At 39.5% G+C, this 23187-nt stretch overlaps 1 protein-coding gene across 1 annotated transcript; it reads right to left on the reverse strand.

Moving 5' to 3' along the window:
* Positions 1 to 8819: 8819 nt before the first annotated feature.
* On the reverse strand, positions 8820 to 23106 carry LOC100189776 (aldo-keto reductase family 1 member C1). The gene is made up of 9 exons (XM_024253758.3): positions 22934 to 23106; positions 20705 to 20872; positions 19743 to 19859; positions 18394 to 18471; positions 17843 to 17965; positions 14813 to 14922; positions 14375 to 14540; positions 10879 to 10961; positions 8820 to 9085 (listed from the first exon to the last, which is right to left on the reverse strand). The coding sequence occupies exons 1-9, from the start codon at positions 23015 to 23017 to the stop codon at positions 9043 to 9045; spliced, it is 972 nt and encodes a 323-aa protein (XP_024109526.1). The 5' UTR covers positions 23018 to 23106; the 3' UTR covers positions 8820 to 9042.
* Between the last annotated feature and the right edge of the window lie 81 nt (positions 23107 to 23187).

Below are 23187 nucleotides of genomic sequence, written 5' to 3' on the forward strand. Positions count from 1 at the left end.
GCTTAAATGTCTAGGCTTTCTTGCTTTATTTATAGAACACTTGAAGAGTAGATATAGATTAAATCTTAAGGACCCTAGGATTGTTGGAATAGTAAATGAACATCATATGTTGTAATATAGTTAGCCAGGGAGGGGAAAGATCTCTATAAGAAATAATTTTAAAAACTACTCAAAGAAATCAGAGATAACACAAATGACAAAACAAGTACAGGGGCAGCAAAAGGTAACAGATGTCAACTATGAGATCTCATCAAGAACTAAGAAAATGGAGAAAAGTACCAGATGGCAGATAGGAGGCAGTGTGAGCATGCCTCTCCCACTTGGAGATTAGTGTGTAGGGATTTACATTGTGAATTTCTTTTCAAGAACCAATGCAGAGACTTAACAGAAATATGAAAAAATTTCACATACACTTTGAAGAAGTCGCAGGCGCAACCCTACTCCATGAAATAAGAAAAAACCATCACATCCCCAGATTCTGAGGGGAGAGAGTTCACTCCAGAGTATACATCCCCACTGGGGATCTGGAAATTCAGGCCACAAGACAAGGCTTTAATCCTATGCAGAGTAGGAATGGATTTAGAGAGCCAGAGAAATATACAAATAGAAGCAGCATCAGAAAGTGCCTTGCAGGCATTCCCAGTCTTCAGTGTGGACTCAGGGAAGCCATTCCTGACTACATGTCACAGGGGCCCTTGGCGAAGTCAGCTAATGAGCTCAGAGAGGGGTCATAGGGTAAAAGAAGCTCCCAACTGAATTTTGTGATATAATCTCAAGTGAGGACAAGTGCCTTGAGCAGAACCCACAGGGGAGAGTTGGAAGTGCATTGCAGATATGAGCACAGAAGCTGGGTGTCCAGCCTTGTGGGCAGACTGGGAGGGATGTGGCCTCAAAGCCATGGTTATTATCTCTGCCCGGAAGCTGATGATCTGAGGCTGGTCTGAGTTCTGTGCGCAGACTGCCTGGATGTTTATAAACCTGGCACTGTTAGCAGAGCACTGCATGAATGAAAGGAATGAAAATAGCTTTGCCAACTGCATAGGTGCTGGGTGAGGCTCACTGTGGGGGGCGCACGGCAAGCTATTCAACCTTATGTACATGGCATTTGAGGTCGGGGCATGGAAAAATACTGAGGCACTGTGTGTATGTTATTTGTGCTGAGAATGAAACTCCTTGACCTTGAAAACAGGACAGGGAGTGGTGTGTGTGGTGTGATAAGGAATGCTGAAAACGGCCTCCTGAGAATGCGGTTTGAGTGCTCTTACAAGGCCACAGGTGCCTCACGACCTGACCTCATAAAGCCATCTAGTGGATGTTTGTGGTTTAACAAGCCCTTTCAATAAGTACTTGGCGGAGGGTTGCTGGGGGGACCTTCTTAGAAGAGCTGTGCCCCACCCCCGTCCCCGGCCCGCTCAGCTACAATTGTCTGAGAACTCGCTGCAAGCTGTAAGCGGCGCACTACTTCCCACTCCCTTTTTTGAACTCTTCTGTGCAGCAGAGACAGTTAAACTCTCCTCTGGAACATTACCCCAGCAGCCTGAGAACCACCCCTTGGCCCTCACAGGGGCTGCAGCCTGCCTCATCCAAGGACAGTTAGAGTGCAGACCCACATAACCCTGGACCCATCCACCCATATGGGTACCATAACCCTGGTACCCATCCACCCATCCTGGTAGCTTAACACAAAGATACACTTTTAGGAGCTTCATACCCCCCCATCCCTTATTGCCTGAGAAACCACTTTCCCCGGGCAACTTAGGGCAAGCTGAAATCCCACTGCTACCATCACAGCTGGTGCTCTTTTGCACGTGCCACCTCCTAGCTGGAGACCAACCAACACAGTCCACACAGCACCTCAAGGAAGAATAAATAGAACTATTCCCAGGAAGGAGAAAATGCCTGCATGACCTCAGCTATTATCACTGGGTACCACACCCTGACCAGTCAGAGGTCTTGAGTCGGTCCACATGACAAGTTCACTGCTCACATAACCAGCATTCAAGAAAGCCAGCACACTAAGCCTATCTACAGCCAGGGAGTCTCAGAGTCTACGTCACTCCCCTGCCACCTCAATCAGAGCTGGTGCTGGTATCCACTGCTGGGAGACGTGCTGAGGTGAAGCCTGGGCTGGATGGCTGGAGGATGAAGAACTGCACGGAGGAGACGGAGGCACCCGGACAGATGCCCCATGGACATCCTGAAGCAGAGCTGCCTCACTGCCCTGCACACACATGAGAGCCCAGCCAGGAACAGGACTGGGCAACATTCAGGCTGAGCCCAGGCCAATTTTCTAAACATGGAATATGAGTTAAATAAATGGCTTTGTATTAAAGCCTGTATGTCAAGAGGGTTTGCTTTATATCCCGAAGTATTAGTATAATCATGATCTCCTATGCATAAAAACAGGACAAACCACCCAATAAGAGTCAGAGAGTTAACAAGCACTTCACAAAGATAAAACTCTAAGAGAATATTAGAAGTATATACTACGTGAGTATATATGGAAAAGAAAGAAATTCACAATGATTTGAAGACTAAAGAACACATAATTAAACTCCTTGTTTTTGAAAATGAAGAAAAGGAGATGTCCCGGGCAGGGGGATACAAAGTAAATTGTCAACTCAATGCTGAAACCCAAATCTCTTGTTTTGGTCCCATCCTAATTCTCTCCACCCATGCTGTCTTTCCTGTGGTAGAGTGGAAAACCCTTATGATGAACACAAAACATTTGTGCATAGAATATGCCAGGGAAAAGGAGATGGCCCAAGGGTGTCCTCAGAACCTTACAAGAAGCACATGTTTGAAGGACACTGTGCAGGAGCCCTGAGGCCCACAGCCCCGCTCCTCACCTGCATGTTCTCTCTGATTCGCTGCTCATTGTAGCTCTTGGCCAGGACCAAGAAAGGAGAGGAGGCTGATGGCATTCACCTGGAGAGTGCTTCTCCTGTGGGGGTGCAATCATCATGAATTGTTCCAGGAAGGCTCTCTATAGGTGCATCCACTCTGCGATCCTGTGGGATAAGCCCCAGCTGTGTCTACAATGGTGCACCAGCGGGGAACAAGGACTGCTTCTCCAGGACCTTTCTCAGTCACAGAAGCTGCCTGCCTGTTGGGGCAGAGGTGCAGGCTTTTCCTACTGCACCCAATTCTGCAGTTGTTTGTCTGCTGTAAGAAACTTCCCAACAGTGGAAAGAGCTGGGATTCAAGGGCTGCCGTTCAGGTTTTTCTGTCCCACTGGTGTTCCCTTATGTGGTACTCTTTTCCCTACCCTCGAAATGGGACTTCCAGAGAGCTGGACTACAGTGATTGCTACTGCTCTTCTGGGCCTAGCCGCCCAGTGGGGCTCCCAGACTCCAGGCTCGTGCTGGATTTGTTTGCAAAGAATCCAGTGATGTGACCTGTCCTCAACTCTCCCAGCAGTGGATACCAGCACCAGCTCTGATTGAGGTGGCGGGAAGCAACGTAGACTCGGAGATTCCTTGGATGTAGGTAGGCTTAGTGTGCTGGCTTTCTTGAATGCTGGTTATATGAGCAGTGAACTTGTCATGTGGACCGACTCAAGACCTCTGATTGGACAGGATGTGGTACGCAGCGGTAATAGCTGAGGTCATGCAGGCATTTTCTCCTTCCTGGGAACAGTTCTATTTATTCTTCCTTGAGGTGCTGTGTGGACTGTGTTGGTTGGTCTCCAGCTAGGAGGTGGCACTTGCAAAAGAGCACCAGCTGTGGTGGTAGCAGTGGGATTTGAGCTTGCCCTAAGTTGCCCGGGGAAAGTGGTTTCTCAGGCAATGGGGGAAGGGGGAGTATGAAGCTCCTAAAAGTGTATCTTTGTGTTAAGCTACCAGGATGGGTGGATGGGTACCACCAGTGGGTCCAGGATTAGGTGGGTCGGCACTCTAACTGTCCTTGGATGAGGCAGGCTGCAGCCCCTGTGAGGGCCAAGGGGTGGTTCTCAGGCTGCTTGGGTAATGTTCCAGAAGAGAGTTTAACTGCCTCTGCTGCACAGAAGAGTTCACAAAGGGAGTGGGAAGTAGTGGGCGGCAGCGAGCTTCACCCAGCACGCATGGAGTTGGCAAGGCAGTTTTCATTCCTTTCATTCCTGTAATGCTCTGCTAGCAGTGCCAGGTTTACATCCAGGCAATCTGTGCACAGAACTCAGACCAGCCCCAGGTCATCAGCTTTCCCACATAGAGAATAACCATGGCTTTCAGGCCACGTCCCTCCCGGTCTGCCCACAAGGCTGGACACCCAGCTTCTGCGCTCTTGTCTGCAATGCACTTCCAGCTCTCCCCTGTGGGTTCCGCTCAAGGGCACGTGTCCTCACTTGAGATTATATCACAAAAATTCAGCTGGGAGCTTCTTTTACCCTGTGACCCCTCTCTGAGATCATTAGCTGACTTCGCCAAGGGCCCCTGTGACATGTAGTCAGAAATGGCTTCCCTGAGTTCACACTCCTGCTGCTTCTATTTGTATATTTCACTGGCTCACTAAATCCATTCCCACTCTGCATAGGATTAAAGCCTTCTCTTGTGGCCTGAATTTCCGGATTCCCAGTGGGGATGTGTGCTCTGGAGTGGACTATCTCCCCTCACAATGTGGGGATGTGACATTTTTTGCTTGTTTCATGGAGTAGGCTGGTGCCTGCTTCTTCAAAGTGTATGTGGATTTTTATTCTTTTTTTGGTTTTTCTGTTAAGTTCCTGCATTGGTTCTTGAAAAAAAATTCACAGTGTAAATCTCTACATACTAATTTGTCCTTCCAGGTAGGAGAGGCATGCTAACAGTGCCTCCCATCTGCCATCCAGTACTTTTCTCCATTTTCTTAGTTCTTGATGAGATCTCATAGTTGACATCTGTTACCTTTTGCTGCCCCGTACTTGTTTTGTCATTTGTGTTATCTCTGATTTCTTTGAGTAGTTTTTAAATTTTTTCTTGTAGAGATCTTTCCCCTCCCTGGCTATCTATATTCCTAAGTATGATGTTCATTTACTATTCCAACAATCCTAGGGTCCTTAAGATTTAAGCTACATCTACAATGCAAGTGTTCTATAAATAAGCAAGAAAGCCTAGATATTTAAGCCACATCTCCTTAAATAATGGTTTACTGAATATTTTAAGCCCACTGTTAAGGAGTCCTGCTCAGCAAAAGAAAACCAATTTTTTGAAAATAGTACTATGCCGAGACCAGCTCGGTCGGGGAGACCGTAACCCAGCGGCACTAGAGGAATTAAAGACACACACACAGAAATATAGAGGTGTGAAGTGGGAAATCAGGGGTCTTACAGCCTTCAGAGCCGAGAGCCCTGAACAGAGATTTACTGACATATTTATTAACAGCAAGCCAGTCATTAGCATTGTTTCTATAGATATTTAATTAACTAAAAGTATCCCTTATGGGAAACCAAAGGATGGGCCAAATTAAAGGAATAGGCTGGGCTAGTTAACTGCAGCAGGAGCATGTCCTTAAGGCACAGATCGCTCATGCTATTGTTTGTGGCTTAAGAATGCCTTTAAGCGGTTTTCTGCCCTGGGTGGGCCAGGTGCTCCTTGCCCTCATTCCCCTAAACCCACAACCTTCCAGCGTGGGCGTTATGGCCATCACTAACATGTCACAGTGCTGCAGAGGTTTTGTTTATGGCCAGTTTTGGGGCCAATTTATGGCCAGATTTTGGGGGCTTTTTCCCAACAGGACTGCGTTTTGGCAATGTACCTAATCAACCAATAGCTTTCTTATAGAGAGGCTGAAAGAGATTACTGCTGTTTCCATGCCTGCTAATACAACATGCATTCGTCTCCCATGGGTCAGAGAATAATTTTGATGTTCTTGTTTTATGGTTCAGGAAATACATTTCATAAATATATGGCTACCATAGTGATTGGTCTGAAGAATCTGGGCAAAGAAAATTGAAAACCTTCTGAAAAATATTTGCTATTCTAGATCCATTAAAAATATTCATGATTCGTGACAGGAGGGCAAAACATTTACTTGAACAGGAGTTTGGAAGGAGTGAATTCAACCCTCCTGGATGACTTGGAGGAATGCAAGATTTCAGTAGAGAAAGTAATTGCAGATGTGGTGGAAATAGCAAGAGAACTAGAATTCAAACTGGAGCTTGCATGTTACTGAATGCTTGCACTCTCATGATGTAATTTTAACAAATGACAAGTGTTTCTTATGGATGAGCAAGAAAAGTGGTTTGGTGAAATGGATTCCATTTCTTAGGAAAATGTAGACATTGTTGGAATGGCAGCAAAGGATTTAGAATATTACAGAAGCATAGTTGATAAGGCCATGACAGTGTTTGAGAGAATTCTCTCTAATGCTGTCATGTCCCCACAGTGACACAGTTGCCCAACAAAGCCATTCTCAGAAGATAGCCCAGGCGTTATGCAACACATGACTGTCATTGGTGACAGGGAAGGAGTCACTTGTGCCATTTTCAGTGTTCTCCTACCAGGTTTATAGCTTTCTATCCTTCATATCCACTGTTACCATTTTGTGAGGTGGCATGATTTTTTTTAATGAAATTTGGATTCCCTTCTCATTTCCTCTTACATATATTCTATAATTATTCTCTTTGTGATTGCTGTGGTGATGATGAAAAACTTTATAAAGTTATAACAATTTACTTTAAATCAATATGAATTAACTTTAATTTCGTATAAAACCATCCACTTCCCCAGGTTTTCTCCACTTCACATAGTTTTGGTCAGTAATTACAGCTTCCTACATTGCATATATATTAGCTTAGAATTATACTTATTTCTATACATTTATATCTTAAATCTTGAAGTAAAATAATGAGTAGAATCCAAAATTTCAAAAATACATGTTTTTATATTTTACCATATATTCACATTTACAAGAAGTCTTTCTAACTCTATATGGCTGTAAGTTACTATTTCCTTTCATTCAACCTGAATTCCTCCCTTCAGCATTTCTTTGAGAGAAAAAATAGTAAAATTAGTGATTGGAGGTCCCTATAAAATTTTCTTACATCTCAAGTGTTCCTGAAATCAGGTGTTTGTCTTTAAGAAATTCTGAGTAACTTTTTTTGTTTTTAACAATAAGAGTTTTATAAAAATGGACGGTGAAGAACTGGAAAAAGCCCATAGCAGCTTTAGTATTTACAAATGACTGATCTAATGATTATTTCACATCTTGAACAAAGAGTTACACGTGCTAAAGAGGTTTGAAATATGAAAATTTGCTTAAGTGTTACACACTTGACTACGAAGTTTAAACAAAAATGTCAATCTTTTCTTGACACTTACATCAGTCAAGTTTATGAGATGTGAAATTATCATTCCATAGACTCAGAAAGTTAAGGTAGAACAGGATGGCAGTGGTTTACATGAGGTTTCTTTGAGACATGCTAAGTGTGAATGTCCATTAAACTTTAACGTGGAGATGCAGAGTTCACATTATGATCTTCCATTGAAGATTTGGAGGAAAAAGCTGAGCTAGAAATATTTTTGGGGGATTTCTCAGCCTAGAGGTGATATTTAATGCAGAGAATATCTAAGATCATCAACGGAATGAGAGTAGACCAGAAATAATCCAAAAAATTGGTCCAGGGCCCTCTAAATTTTATGGCCTCTTCCAATTTTATAGAATAAGTAATTTATGGAAAAATTGTGAGCTGTGAAACTTGCTGGGATGCCTATCAGCTCTGAGACATGGCTTGAGAAGGAATCTCTGATTGGGTTAATGTGGCTACCAGAGTAAGAATAGTGGAGAGTAAATGTGTTAGAAAGTGTGCCCAAGTTAAAAACCACTGTCCTTCTCAAAATTCTTTGATCATTAAGACATGAGATTATCCCAAGTTTTCAAAAGTGTTTTCTAAAATGAAAATCATGTCTTCATGATTAGCTGATTTGATTACTTACTGTGAAAATTATGTATAAGAATTAAATGCCTTTGTAAGAGTTCTTCTTAAAATTTACCAAAGTTTGAAACCAGTGTGCTGTTTTACATACCCTGTTTCCAAAAGACGTTTGAAGTCTTGGAACATTTGATTTATTAGATGTATTATTTCCCATTTTAATCTTGAGTGCAATACATAATGGCTTTGGGATATTTTTTTGTTTTATACTTGTAACTATACCTTGTTTAAAGTATAAAACATTTAAAAGATTGAATATAACAAACGAACAGTACATTTTAACAATCTAAGAATATTTTCTAAATATGAGGTATTCAGGGGAATGTGATTAGTCAATGATATCTTCGATGTCCTGCCCCACCACAAACCAATAAGGTCAACGCTGTGACTGGGTACAGATCAAAGATTCAGGCCTTACTCTCAGCTGTGGGATTTGTTAAAATAATGTGGAAAGTTTCCTTTTATGAACAAGATATAATGATCAAAAAAAGGGTGTTGATATGTTTTTCCAATCAGAGATGTACTCGACTCTCTCCTATTTAACCTCCTCATACCTGACTTCTAATCACTTTTCTTGGTGCCCTCCCATCTCCCTAACCCCCCTGTCACAGGGATGCCTCCTCCCAAGGCTCCAGAAACTCTGACCCTCGCACTGCTGGAGGGAGCCCATGAATTGCTGGTCAATATCGTTCACCCTCTAGACTCCATGCTGCGTGTGCTTCTTCCTGCAAGAGCTAGAGAGGCACTGACTGATAAATACCTGTCACCTGCCCCTTTCCCAGAGGGTGAAACTCCACCCACTCCCACTGCAGAAATGAATCTTAAATGGTTGTTATCATCTTCCAACCCCGGCCCTAAACATATAGGCAAATCACAATTTGGGGGCACTAGTGTGTCTGAAGGAGAGAAAACATAGAAGTTATGGAGACCAAAGTAGGTGAAGAATTTTTAGGAGAGAGCATTTAATTTTTTCAAAATGAAAAACAAAATTATTGTATTTCTTTTCTGGCCGATGGGCTTAGCTGTAGCTTACTGAAGTCACCAAGCAGGAGAGATTTAACCAGAGGCGATGTGTCCAGTCACCAGCATAGAGACATCCTCTGTGTCACCATCCACACGCAGGGCCTTCTGGTAGACCTCATGCAATGCCCTCCATGTTAATATTCATCAGAAAATGGATAATTAGGGGGGCCAGCAAAACTGGAAAGAGGAAAAAAAATGCACACTCTGAATGGCAATGACTCCATTACTAGCAGGTAGCACAGTGATTTCTAGGAAGCTGCCACTAGTGTAGATGTTAAGAAGTGCATTTTCTGACTGCTCTAGAATCTGTGTTTGTTTAATGAATCTGACTTTCTCATATCTGTATTTTCAAAATAAAGAATCATTTAATTCTATTCCCCTGCCTGGAACTTAACACATAAAACACACAAAGTGAAATGTTCAAACCTGTTTCTCTACATCTCTCAGCAACAGATCTCACATCTGTCAACAAAGCAAAGAGATATTCTGACCTTTTCTATTTCAAATTCTCACTAAAAACAGGAACTCCTTCTGCCTTACATTGAAGAGGAATAAGGAAGATATATGCTCATCACTAATAAACAATTTTGAGTGTGATGATTATACTGGTAGTAATTGTACTTTATTGTATTACTTTACATATTACTTACTACCTGCCTATCATATGCAACACACTTGGTTAGATTCAGAAATGCAAATTGTTGTTTATGATATAGGGCCCAATATTCAAAGAGCTACAATGCATAAACCATTTTATAGGTAGACATAATCCAAAATGTAAAGACACAGATAAATGGCTGCTCACATATACAGTTATAACTTGTTAATTAGGGAATTGAGCCTATCCTTTGTGATTACAGCAAGAGCAAACACTTGGAAGCTCGCAAGTGGTTACTCCAGACCATATTTGAGTTCTACAAAATAACACTAGTGACTGATTTCATGATCATAAAAAACATTAATCAGTTGTAAACATTTCTAATGCTTGCCACTTTTCCTTTTCTTTTTATCATTTCCATTTTCATTTTGTATTTTCCTCTAAATGAATAAAACACTACTAATAATATCTACCAAATTTTGGGTACTTATGATGTACCATTGTGCTTGTTTTTTTCACACATTATCTCATCATCTCTATTACTTGTTAAAATCTCCACTGCCATCAGTTACATAACTTCTTTTTCCCTCATTATATGAATGACCTTCTATGAATCCTAGAACCTTAGAACATAGAGGAATAGTAAATGTCTGTTACTGGCTATAAATTATCTCCAGCAATGGTGCTTTTGCATCTACACTCTGCATTTGATTTTAACACTTCTTCATTCTCTGCACTGAGATCTCCATATTGCAGAACACCAAGGCCAAGTGCTCCTATTCGCTCCACTGAGACAGACTTTCTGGAGGCAAATGCAGTGTTTGGCTCATGGGCAAACATGCAAAGAAAGGCACGAGAAAGGTTTGAAATGATAAAAAATGCTAAATTGACAGGATCCAGCAAGCAATTCCATGTGAAGGAGGTGGGAATTGGAACCTGGCACACAAGATTGACGGAACTGCCTTTGATCTGGTAAGACATTGAGCAGGTTGGGAAGAACAAGATATAAGCACAGATTTGGAAACATCTAATGTGACCACATGGGCAATATCCACAGTGTGTACACTAGACAGTAGTACAAACGGCAGGCCTACGTGGAAGGTGCAGATTCAGCAATGATCTTGGCTGCTCTGGAAAGTTCCCTGGCATCACGAGAGCAGAGGCACAGGTTGACCCACGCTCACCCCAGGCCACTCTCCCTGCCAGAGAACAGAGCTCTGGAGTGAATCCAGGAGGAGACTTCCAGAAAGCTCCTGTCTCACCTCTGTCTCACATGGGCCTCTGTGCCCCCGGTGTGGAGGTCACTCTCAGCACCCATCCTACATTCCTCCTCTGAAAATAAATTAGGACATCCATCACCAAAATTACTTACATATCAAGGGTCAAATATCGCATATTTCTGTTTAGGCCATCTATGGTTTTCATGTCCTCTGAAGTCAACTGGAAGTCAAACACCTATCAAAGTAATAGAAAACTTTAATTATTTTTAGATTACATCATTGCCAATTGGGAACAACCAAGTTCATCAGACAGTAGGGTGCAGAGACAATACTTAAAAGATTGATACGTTTCCAAAATTATGAAAGACCTCTCTAAACACTCAAGTGGTCAATGAAAACCAGTCAAAAAATAAGCAGAAATCCATTCCCAGATGAAATATTTTGAAACTGCACAACACTGCAGACAAAGAGAATATCTCAAAAGAAGCTGAAGAAGAAACAGAGCTTACTTTGTGCCCACATGATAGGGTCATGTACCTAGAAGACCCACAAGAATCTAGAGGTAAATTTTGTAATGTCAAGCATAATTTAGGAGGTTTGATGAATAACATTGAATATCTATCTCTCCAGTGAACAGGTATAATAGGAAAAATTAGTTTTCAACATAACTCAAGCCAATAATTGTCTAAATACTAATGATTTCACATTCAAAAGGTGTGAGTACTCACTATGTAAATTTAGGAGACTCTAAATATCAAAAAGATGTCACTCTTTCTAATACATTAAATCAAATAAGTGTATAAATCCATAGGGAAACTGAAGGAGTGTTACAGAAAATGAGAGAGAGTAAAAAATGACAGCAATATAACACTTGATGAATCTAGGTAAGAGGATTTGTTGCATTATTCTTTTAATATTTCTATATATTAGAAAATCCACAAAACGAAAATGAAAAGTTATCGAAAACTATTAAAATTATCGGTAATTGCCGGGCATGGTGGCTCACACCTGTATTCCTAGCACTTTGAGAGGCCAACACAGGAGGATTTCCTGAGTTCAGGAGTTAGAGAACAGCCTGGGCAACACAGTGAAACCCGTCTCTACTAAAATACAAAAAATTAGCTGGGCATGGTGGCATGCACCTGCAGTCCCAGCTACTCAGGAGGCTGAGGCAAGAGAACTGCTTGAATCTGGGAGGCAGAGGTTGCAGTGAGCCGAGATTGTGCCACTGCACTCCACCCTGGGTGACAGAGCGAGACTCTGTCTCAAAAAGAAAATTATCAGTAATGGAGAAATTTATGAAATTAATGACATTTATTAAAAGAGGATTTATTAATAAGTAGTGGGATATTCATATTATGATCATGGATTGGAAATCTCAATATTGTCAAAGATTCAGTTCTCTCCACATTGATCTGCAGGCTTATTACAATGTCAACGAGAGACTAAAACATTTACTTGCTTGTGGAAGTTAATAAGATGATTCAAAATTTTAAATAACACATTAGTCAAGAATAGCTAAGATATTATTAAATAAATGAAGAAATTAGAAAAGTATTTGTACCATACTGGAAGTGAAACTTACTTTTTAACATCATAGTACAGAAAAGTGAATAAGTTAACTGAAGACGGAAGAGAGACCAGATAATTGCTGATGGACATTTCATATATGTTACAGGTAAAAAAATTCAAGTTATGTGAGCAAATATGAACTTTTCAATAAATGGTGGTAAATTTTGCTAAAAATTCAAAAATTAGATATGCATATTTGGATCCTTATTTCACATAATATTTTAAAAGTCAATCCCATTAGAATTAACCAAATTTATAAGGAAAGAATATTAACAATTTTGTAAGATAACACAGTAAAATATTGTGATATTCCCAATATAGGATAAGACAACACTCAACAACCACAAGAAAGAGGCATGAAAAATTAGTCTACATGAAGGATAGAAACTTTTGTTTGTGAAAACATAACCACAGAGAATATGACAACACAGGTAAAATTTGGGAGATGTTATTTCAAGAATACATTCAAGTCTCTAAAGAATTAATGTCCAGAATAAATACATATATATGTATGGTTTCTAGTTAATCTAACATATATATTATATAACACATATGTCATATATCATATATATCTATATATACTAGATGAATTAGAGAACATACACATATGTATAAATACTGATAATTTCCACAGTCTTTCATAACTTTTCATTTTTTTGTGAATTTTCTAATGTCCAAAAATATTTTTAAAATAATTTAATGAATGCCATTACCTAGATTCATCAATTGTTTCATTATTGTCATTTTTTACTCTCTCTTATTCTCTGTATCACTATTTCAGAGTATCCTATGGATTTCTTCACTTATTTTACTTAATGTTTTAGCAAATAGTGATGTATATACATATACATGATATATGTCATATATATGACATAGGTTTTATAATATATATCATACATGATGTATATTTTAGGTATCTATATGAGTAATTAGAAAACATACATACATGTATGTATTCTGGATGTTAATTCTTTAGAGACTTGTATGAATTCTTGAGAATAGATGAAATAATATATCAATTTATATATATTCATATTCATACATATAACTATTGATATATTATTTCACACATATCGTATAAATGATAGATTAATTAGGAACATGCCCTCTAACAATCACATGTCCCTGTATCCACTTGCTTGGCTATATGAATTTCCAGCTCCTTCCAATAAGAGGTGGTGTGTGTTTCCCCACCCCTTGAGTCTGACCTGTCCTGTAACTTGCATTAGGTGATAGAATTTCCTAGAAGCACTGGTTGGCAGCTCTGAGCCTAGACCTGAAAAGGCTTTGCACATGTCTATTCACTATGTTGGGGTCGTGCCCTGTGCTGAGGTGAACCCTGGGCTGGATGCTGGAGGATAAAGAACTGCATGGGAGAGGGGGGCGCTCACACAGATGCCCCAGGGACATCTGAAGCAGAGCTGCCTCACTGCCCTGAACACACATGAGAGCCCAGCCAGGAAGAGAAGGAATGGACTGAGTTTAGGCTGAGCCCAGGCTAATTTTCTAACCGTGGAATCTTGAGCTCAATAAATGCTTTTGCATTAAGCCTCTATATTAAGTTGGTTTGCCTTATATCCTAAGGTATTGGTATAAATATGGTCTCCTACGCATAAAAATAAAGACAACCACCTCGCCAAAAAAAAAAAAAAAAAAAAGGCAGAGTTAAACAAGCACTTTGCAAAGATAAAATTCTAAGAGAATAAATATAAGGAATTTATACTACATAAATATACAAGAAGAAAAATCCACCATGAGTTGGAGACTAAAAAATATCTAATCAAATACCTCATTATAGAAAATAAAGAAAAGGACATATCCCTAGCAGAGGGATATGGATATCACTGACTTAACGCTAATTCAAATCTCTAGTTTTGATCCCATCCTATTTCTCTCCACCTGTGCTGCCTCTCCTGTGCTAGAGTAGAAGAAATCCTTATGACGTACACAAAGAGTTCATGCATAGGAAATACAGAGAAATGGAGCTGGCCCAAGGGTGTCCTGAGAGCCTTACAAGAAGCACACGTGTGAAGGACACTGTGCAGGCACCCTGAGGCCCATAGCCCCGCTCCTCACCTGGACATTCTCTCTGATCCGCTGCTCATTGTAGCTCTTGGCCAGGACCACAACCCCACGCTGAAGCTGGTAGCGCAGGGCAATCAGGGCTGGGGTTCGCTTGTGCTTTTTTGCCAAGGCACAAAGGACTGGGTCCTCCAAGAGAACCGGGGAGTTCGGGTCCACCCTGGAAGGAAAGGCAGAAATGCTGAAGCCCTGAGGCTGGGGATAGTTTGTTAGGCGGCTCCCTAAACAGACTAAGGCGTCCACTCTGCACCAGAGCTTCTCAAGTGAGGCCCCTGAACAGCAGCCTCAACATCACCTGGGATCTTGTCAGAAATGCAAATTCTTCCCTCACCCCAAGTCAGCTGTGAGTGAACTCCCGGAAACAGCATGATCTGATTATTTTTATTTTTATCAAACCGGTGTTTTAGGTAAACTTCCTGTATCTCTTATTACCATTGTTCTTCTCGGTGGGATCCCAGAGCACTATAAGCAACCAGAACAATGTCTTTTGACTTGCAGAAATCCAGCAGTTTTCTCTGGTTGAAGTAAGGATGACATTCCACCTGCAGATGAGCAAGATGGAAAAGCATCAGATAATCCAAAAGTTATATTAATATTAAAATCACCAAAGTAAAAGAAGCTGAATAATGTAGAGCATTAAATTTGAACTGAGAATATTATTGTCAAAAAATGATCTTTTTCATAAAAATTAATTTTATATCCCTCTCTCCTAAGAAAATAGAAATGCTATTTCTGAGCACAAGCAACTTCATGAACCCTGTCCTGGTCTCAATAACTCTGACCACTAGAAGCAGACATGGCCAATTTCAGAGCTGGGATAAGTTAAGATTATTTGAGCCTTGGGCATCAAATTGTGCCAGAAATCAAGAATTTGGTCAAAGACTCATGAGGGCAGGTCTAAAAGACAAAAGAACTAGTTTCCTAATTAATACCAAAAATGCATACATGTATATGTATGTTTTCTAATTTATCTGACATATAATATATATCATACATGCCATCTATGATATATATCTATATATAATAGATGAACTAGAAAATATACATATAAACATAAATACTGATAATTTCACAGTCTTTCATTACTTTTCCTTTTTGTATGATGAATTTGTATGTTGATATCTCAAATGTCACCAGTGGGTACCCTATGAAACAAGTGCTTTTGTCTTTTACACTTGCCCTCGTGAGTCTTTGACCAAATTCTTCTTTCATATATATATATATATGTAATATATATATCTATGTAATATATATATATGTAATATATATATGTAATATATATATATGTAATATATATATGTAATATATATGTAATATATATGTAATATATATATATGCTGAGTAGATGTGAGCATTAAAAAATAAGTAAAATAAATTAAAAATCATAACACAAAAATCCATGAGTCTGTAGTAATTAGTGTGACAATGAGAAAAAGAACAATAATATTTGTCTACTCTGATGGTGGTCATTACAGTAATTACATTCACAGTACATTGCTAATTGAAGGAAGAAGTTTACCTTTACCCTCACTTAGAGGAATAGTAGTTTATTATTTTTACTTGGTGAGAAATTATTTTTAGTTAAATGTCAGGTAAGAATAGTTAAACAAGTGGTTAAAATTGTAAATGATTATGTAAAAACCCCGAGGAAATAACAAATAAGAAATAACGAAGAAGAAAATAGAAATGCAGTATAAAAAAGTTCAAATCACTGATGTATACTCAAGCATATGTGAAAATTTGTCATGGGAATATGACTTCTTCTGTTCAGAATTATCCCCCAGCAGATTACTAGTAATTGTTAAAGAGAAAACATGTGTTAAAACCAACAGATCTGACCATCATTAGCTTAACCAAGTTTTTAAAACTACCTTCACCGCTAGCGGGACATTCTGTGATTGTATGTAGTCTAGTGTGGTGCAATTTGAAAAACACGACATGATGAAAATATTTTCTGGCCCCAAAGGTTTAAGCCAATGTAATAAAATACTCACATCTAACTTTTAACTTACAGAAACCTTCAACAACTGGGAAAAACAAGTTAACTGATATCAAAATACAACAGTATAAAGACAATTGAATTCTGGTTAAAAAAGAAGAGCTACAAAAGATATTTTGATTAAGCAATGAAAAATTCAAATATGGACTGGATACCAAATGACATGAGGGCACTATAGATGACGTTCTTAGATACAGCAATGACACTGGAACTGGGAGAATATCTTCATTCCTGTGACATGCTTTGAGAGTTCTCTAGGGGTCAATTGTCATCTTTACTATTTACCTTGAAGAGGTTCTAGAAACATTATATGTATTTATACAGATATACCCCATATAACATTGCAAAATGTTAGTAATTTTGAATGTAGATGGTAACATGGGTCTCCAGTATTATTTTTATCAAATTTTTGGAAAGTTTGAAAATTGCCATATTAAAAAATTGGGGAACTACTAGTATTAAAACCACATTAATTTCTCAATGCTTTTATTAAATTATCACAGCGCCGTATCATTATACCAAATTCACTAATTTTATACATTATATATTTCCACTGTTTATCTTTACTCATTGACTCTAAGTTTTAAAAAATAAAATAAAAAAATGTAAGTTACTGGGAAATGTGTAGTGATTTTAATGCAGAAATGTGTGTAACATTTGGGGGCAGTCAATTTGATCAAGGAGGCCTGGAATCACCAGTCAGGACTAAAGGAAATGATGGAATTATCTCTAGGCTATGAAAGAACCATGCATAGAATAGATGTGTTTAAGCAGCTGATTGCATGACAGACTCCAAAGAAGAGCAGCCGACTAGGAGCGGGGGCAGTCACAGGTCAGCTCCATGTTCTGCTGAACCTTCCTCAGTGTGGATTTCATCCACTGTGAACAGATATCTCCATAAACAGGTCATTTTCTCTTTCTACCATGGATGACCTTCATTGTCTGCAGATAATTTTTAGTGTATCTATGCCCTTGGTCAAGAAGCGTGAAAGCAGAGATACCAAGAGGCACTGAGACATCCGAAGCCCATGTGAATCCCTAGTATTTCTCTTCTCTTGCTCTCACTCTCTCCTTACGTACTGCTCATTCCATCTCTTCATGGCTTCATATCTATGCACAGTTCCCTCCAAATCACCTTCACCCATCCACTCTCTGGTCATCTTTCATAGCTTAGGGGTAAGTCCACCTTTCCCTGAGTCTAATTGGCAATCCTTGGCCTCCTTGATTGAATTGACCTCCCATAAATATAACACACAATTCAGCATCAAAGTTACAACATCTTTTCTAAGACTTTTCTAAGCCGGGTACAAGTAAGATCCCTCTATGCCCTTCGAGACAGAGGCTTTGCTCTCTAGAATCTTCTCTTTTACAAAGATAAGTGGGACTAAATGAATGGATACGTGGCAATAGGACAGAAAGAGGGTCATGAAGAACAGAAAGGAGAGGAGGCTGAGGGAGCTCACCTGGTTGCAGACAGGCTTGTACTTGAGCCCTGGCTTGTTGAGGATCATCTCCAGCTGCCTGCGGTTGAAGTTGGACACCCCGATGGACTTGGCCAATCCTGCATCTTTACACTTCTCCATGGCCTGGGAAAAAGGAATTGTGAGGTGTGGAAGACCAAGATAAATGTGACACAGAGCTGTGAAAGCAACAACTGTCAAGATATGACAATAAAACTAGCTAGCTGTGGTTATTAAAAGGGAAAAAATAAAACAGAAAATTGGGGAAGAAGATAGTGATTGCAAGAGTAAGAATTTGTTTCCTCCTTAGGAAACTGGAGAGATTAATGCACAAGCAAGGAAGGGAATCCCAGTCCTCCCCCAATTCATCTCCTCCACTTCTCTCTTTTGTATGCCTGTCATTTCTTTTTCCTCACTGCTCACAAAAACTACCTTTGTAAAGCTCCTAAGTTTTTCATCCAATGGTGCATTTTCCATACTTGTACTAGGAAGATAGGAAACAGATGTATCCTATCTCATCTTTCTTATCTGTTCTCTCACCTCCAAACACTCACCTCCCACGTGGCACAGAGATCCACTGTGTCAAATAGTATTTTTCCATTTTCATCTTTTGGGATCACCTCCTCACCTGGCTGAAGTAGAAGCAGTCAGTTTAGTGATGTCACAAGTCAATTTCTCCACACATAGCCATGCTCTGAGGTACATTTAAGGACACTAATCCTCCGTGAGGTAGGTGATGCAATGCTCCAGAGAGTGATATGTACAAAGTGTACTACATATGAAGGTATAAGGAATGTCTTCAGGAGACAGGCTTCCTCTAATCTCTTACAACTATTATATGTATAAATAAATACCATCTTTCTGGTTCCTAATGGAGTGTGATCATTGACTTTCATTGACTTTCTTCTGCTCCTATAATTTTCTCTGTGGCAATAGCTCTCTTCAACTGCAAAAGACCTTGATATCCCCGAATAAAGGATTGTACTTTTGACCCAGATGCCGCTATCAGAGTTCTTTATCTCCCTGAACATGTGATGTTCCATGAACAAGACCATGAAGCAATCATGGTCAATGGAGGTGTTTTCAAGGCCAGTCTGGGAGTTGGGAGATGCACAGGAGCTCACGGTAATGAACATGGGCCTGAAAGTGCTCCAAAGCCATAAATGCCACCAATGAAAAAGGTTGGAACAAATATTTAAAAAGCCTTTTGTAATAAAGCAGAGATAAGGATGGAGAAAGCATATATTTTTCGAGTTTTTATCAAATTCTTAATGTAGCCCTGGCTTTGATTTCCCATTATCATATCTAATACACCCTTTTGCATTAACTAGCCTGACTAGTTTTCAGTACCTTAAGACAAAAGGTATGAATGACACAAGAATTCATGGCTAAGCAAAAATAAAAACTCCAGTATGAAAAGAGAGGAAGCAGAAGCAACAAGGTTTCCCATGAAGGTTTGTAGTTTAAGACACTCCCGGACTGAGTTCTCACCCCTTGAAAAGAGGCAAGAAGATGGAAACTCATTGTGCACCCTATGTGCAGCAGCTTTTCTGGACACCACAGCTTCATGAAACTCTGTGTCTGTGAACATCCCAAGAGGTGAACTCAGGAGTCATAACTAAGACCTTGTGCCTTCAAGGAGATGATTGTCATTTCCTCAAGTTTTTGAGGCAGAGGCTTTGAGGATTCTGCACTCTCTTTTCTTGTAGACATGAATCACAGAAGTACAGATTCAAAAGTTCCTTTCTATTCCATAGAAAGGAATTAGGAGTTACGTTTAGGGCTCTTCTTCTATGTTATAATCCCTATGTCCTCCTAAGAAAAAGCTTAGTTCGAATATCCATGAAAACAATATTTATGCTGACAACAAAGTGAAATTAATTTGATCACACAAGCTGCCTACCTTTACAGACACTGGAAAATGAATAAGATAGAGGTCAACATAGTCCAGTTGAAGATTTTTCAGTGACCTTTCCAAGGCTGGTCGGACCAATTCTGGTCGATGGGAATTGCTCCAAAGCTGCAGAGGTTAGAGAAAGGAAGTTGTGTAATGAAAACTTGAGCCAATTTTACTAGTTTGCTCCACCTAATATTTAGACATTTTCTACTACTTTAAAACTAATGACCACAGGCAAAATTATTCTCTCTCTTCTTGTGACGCCTTTTGTTCTGCCATATCCTGATGAACTTTATAATATGTTGGATATATAGTTAGTACATATATTGAATGAAAGAATGAAATTACTCAAAAGGTAAAAGTTGTTATCACATCGTAAGCATACTCATTATCTGAATTATCTTTGGTATGTTTTACAACTCATGTTAGTAGTGTAATTATTTCATCTATTCATCCCAATGGGCAAGACTAAGTATCTTTGTGGTTTAGAAACTGAGGAGTCAAACACAGTTTTTAATATGTTAACTTGGGCTGGATGCAATTTAAAACAATATAGGTATCATTGTTTTATACTCACAGAGCTCTCTTATATTGCTTTCTCTCTCTCTGATCAAGATGATAATGGAAACTCAGAATCATAACAAATGTAAGAAACTCACCCAGGAGGTAAGAAATAACATAATATGATTAAGATTATCTCTCATTCTATAGTCTATGTTAAACCATATTGATCTATGCTGAGCTCAAAGAGTAAAGGGCCTTTGAAGTCATGAATTGGAACACTGCAAAGATGAGAAAGCCATCTTCACTTTCTGCCTTTGATATTAGTTTTAATACATGAATAATTGTGAATAAATTGAAATAAATAAGCACAATTCACCCTCAACTATGGATCCAGTCATAGAATTGCCACCTCCACACAATCACAATAAATACATGTGCACACAAGCTCATCCCAGACACAGTACCTTTGAAGTGTAGAATATGTCTTCTCTCTTCACACTGCCATCTGCAATCTTGCTTCGGATGGCCAGTCCAACCTGCTCCTCATTATTGTAAACATGTGCAGAATCAATATGGCGGAACCCGGCTTCTATTGCCAATTTGGTGGCCTCTAAAGCTTTAGTTTTAGGAACCTGGGGGAGTAACCAAAGGTAGTATTTTCTGACTAATGTGCCTGAGAGTTAGTTCAGGCACAAGCAGCGACATTCACAAAAATCAGCTTTTCCTCCTTTTGTTGGGTGAGCTCTGTATGTAGAATAATAAGCCCATCCCAGTCTGACTGGGTCTTTCCCAGTTAGTAATAAAGGTTGGGCACAGCAGGAACTTCTGCAGTCCCAGAAAAATCACTGCTTGACCACTAACTTGGAAGTGTCCCCAAAACAATTTCACGTTCAGTGATTTTTTGGAAAAATTAACAGGACGCAACCTATAGTTATAGACATAATCTTAATTATTTTTAGTATGGTGAAATTAACATGAGGAAATAGCCACATGGAAGGAATTATGAAGGAATGCAGTGTAAGCTCCTGTGATTCCTCTCCCACCGTGTTGCACAGAACGCACTGACTTTATCCAGCATCATATTTGGTCAATGTATGTGAACTGTTGTCTACAAGAGATGCTCTCTATATACTCCATTACTAAGATTTTGTCTGGGACTGGATACATTGACTCACTCTGCCTAGCAGACACAAAACTTCCAGTCTCCAAAAGGAAAGCAGGTGCACAGAAACCCCGCAGTTTACACAGTTATGTAGAGCCACCATTCTTATCAGCTAGGAAATAGGGAGAAATCCACTTTCTCAGATACCAGCAGGTTTATATTGGAAATAGGCACATCTATGGATAGCAGTCTATTATGTTAGATCTTTTCTACCCAGGCTTTGGCCATTCTGTCTGCATAACAGAACCAAATACTAGGAGTAAAGATGTATACTCTAAGGTTATTGATTTGTGTATATAAGAAAGAGACTGCAGGGAGTAAGTGATTAGCAAAATGGGGTTCAGCTCCATAAATTCAAGGCAACTCTTTTAGGAAACATGTGATTGCAGTGAAATTTACAATTATTGACTTATGTAACAAATTTGGATACAGATTTGAAAGCATATCTTTTAAATGACAAAAACAGAAACAAAGCAAACTATTTTCCCATCTTGAAAATATTTCAGAGGCTTTCTTTTTCCCATGAAATTACAAGGAACTAGATACTGGGTCTCACAGCCCTCTCCTCATACCATCCTTGATCTTCTCTTCACTGTGCGAGCAATCAAAGGCTTACCAAGGCCGGAGCTTCAGTAGTATCCTCATCTTTACTTCCTCTCCATGCCAATTTATATTACAAAGTAAACCACTCCTGTCAATGGTCTTCAAAATGTCCCTTTGTAACTCCTTATATCTTATAGATGAGAAATGTGAGACTCAAATTTTATATAACTAGTCCCTATTCACACACATTGTATTCCCAAGACAGTCTTGAGATACAAGTTTTCTTCCAGCGTAGAAATAGCTAAATCTAGAAAATAAAATATATTCCATTAATTTTCTTGTCAGAGAAACAAGAAATTTTTCTGTTACAATATTTTGATACAAATCTGACCCATATTAACAAAGACAAAGAATTTGTCTTTCCTTGTTTGGTTCTAGTTTTTTTTTTTTTTTTTTCTTAAAATGAGGATATTTTATCGTTTCAGGTAATTTTCCCAGAGGTGAGAATAGTATATGGGAAATTCTCTTTAAGCCAGGTCTAGTATTACAGTGTGGTGCTCAAGGCCGCCCATCAGAACAGTGATACTCTCCCAACAGATTACATGCACCCCGTCTCCACTAACTTTTGCCAGAAAGATTACTCTGAATTGTGTCTTTTTGGAAGAAGTAAATATCTGTTCAACTATACAAAGAAACAGAGAAACCACTCCCATTGCAATCAATCTTCAAGAGAGGGAGCAGGCAGGCCGTGTTCTTTCTGCTTAGTTTTATAGACTCTGACAAGCTGTGAAATAAACAGAAACAGAAGACAAAAAAGTGCCCCAAATAAACAATAGATGACCCTGTGACAAGACGGCATTGCAGAACAAAGACTGACGTTTAAAGGGGAGTCGTGCAGAGCAACATAGGAACACAAGCCTGACAACCCGGTCAGCTTCCACTTACTCTAGCTCCTTTGAACTCTCAACACTAAAAATATTATTATTACCTCTGCGGGCGCATAGGTGCCAAATCCCAGGACAGGCATGAAGTGACTATCATTCAGCTTCACACACTGGTATTTCGAATCCATTTCTGTCACTGGCCTGGTTAGCAAATGTTTCTTCCTCCCTCACAGGCTATAACAGCAATGAGCTGGCAACGCCCCTGAGCACACTGTCTGCTGGTTAACCAATGACATGTGAGAGGAGGGACAGAGACAGTCTTACACAAGCTGTGATAAAAATTGAATCCAGTTCAACC

Source organism: Pongo abelii, chromosome 8 (assembly GCF_028885655.2).
Source record: "Pongo abelii isolate AG06213 chromosome 8, NHGRI_mPonAbe1-v2.0_pri, whole genome shotgun sequence".
Lineage (NCBI taxonomy): Eukaryota > Metazoa > Chordata > Mammalia > Primates > Hominidae > Pongo > Pongo abelii.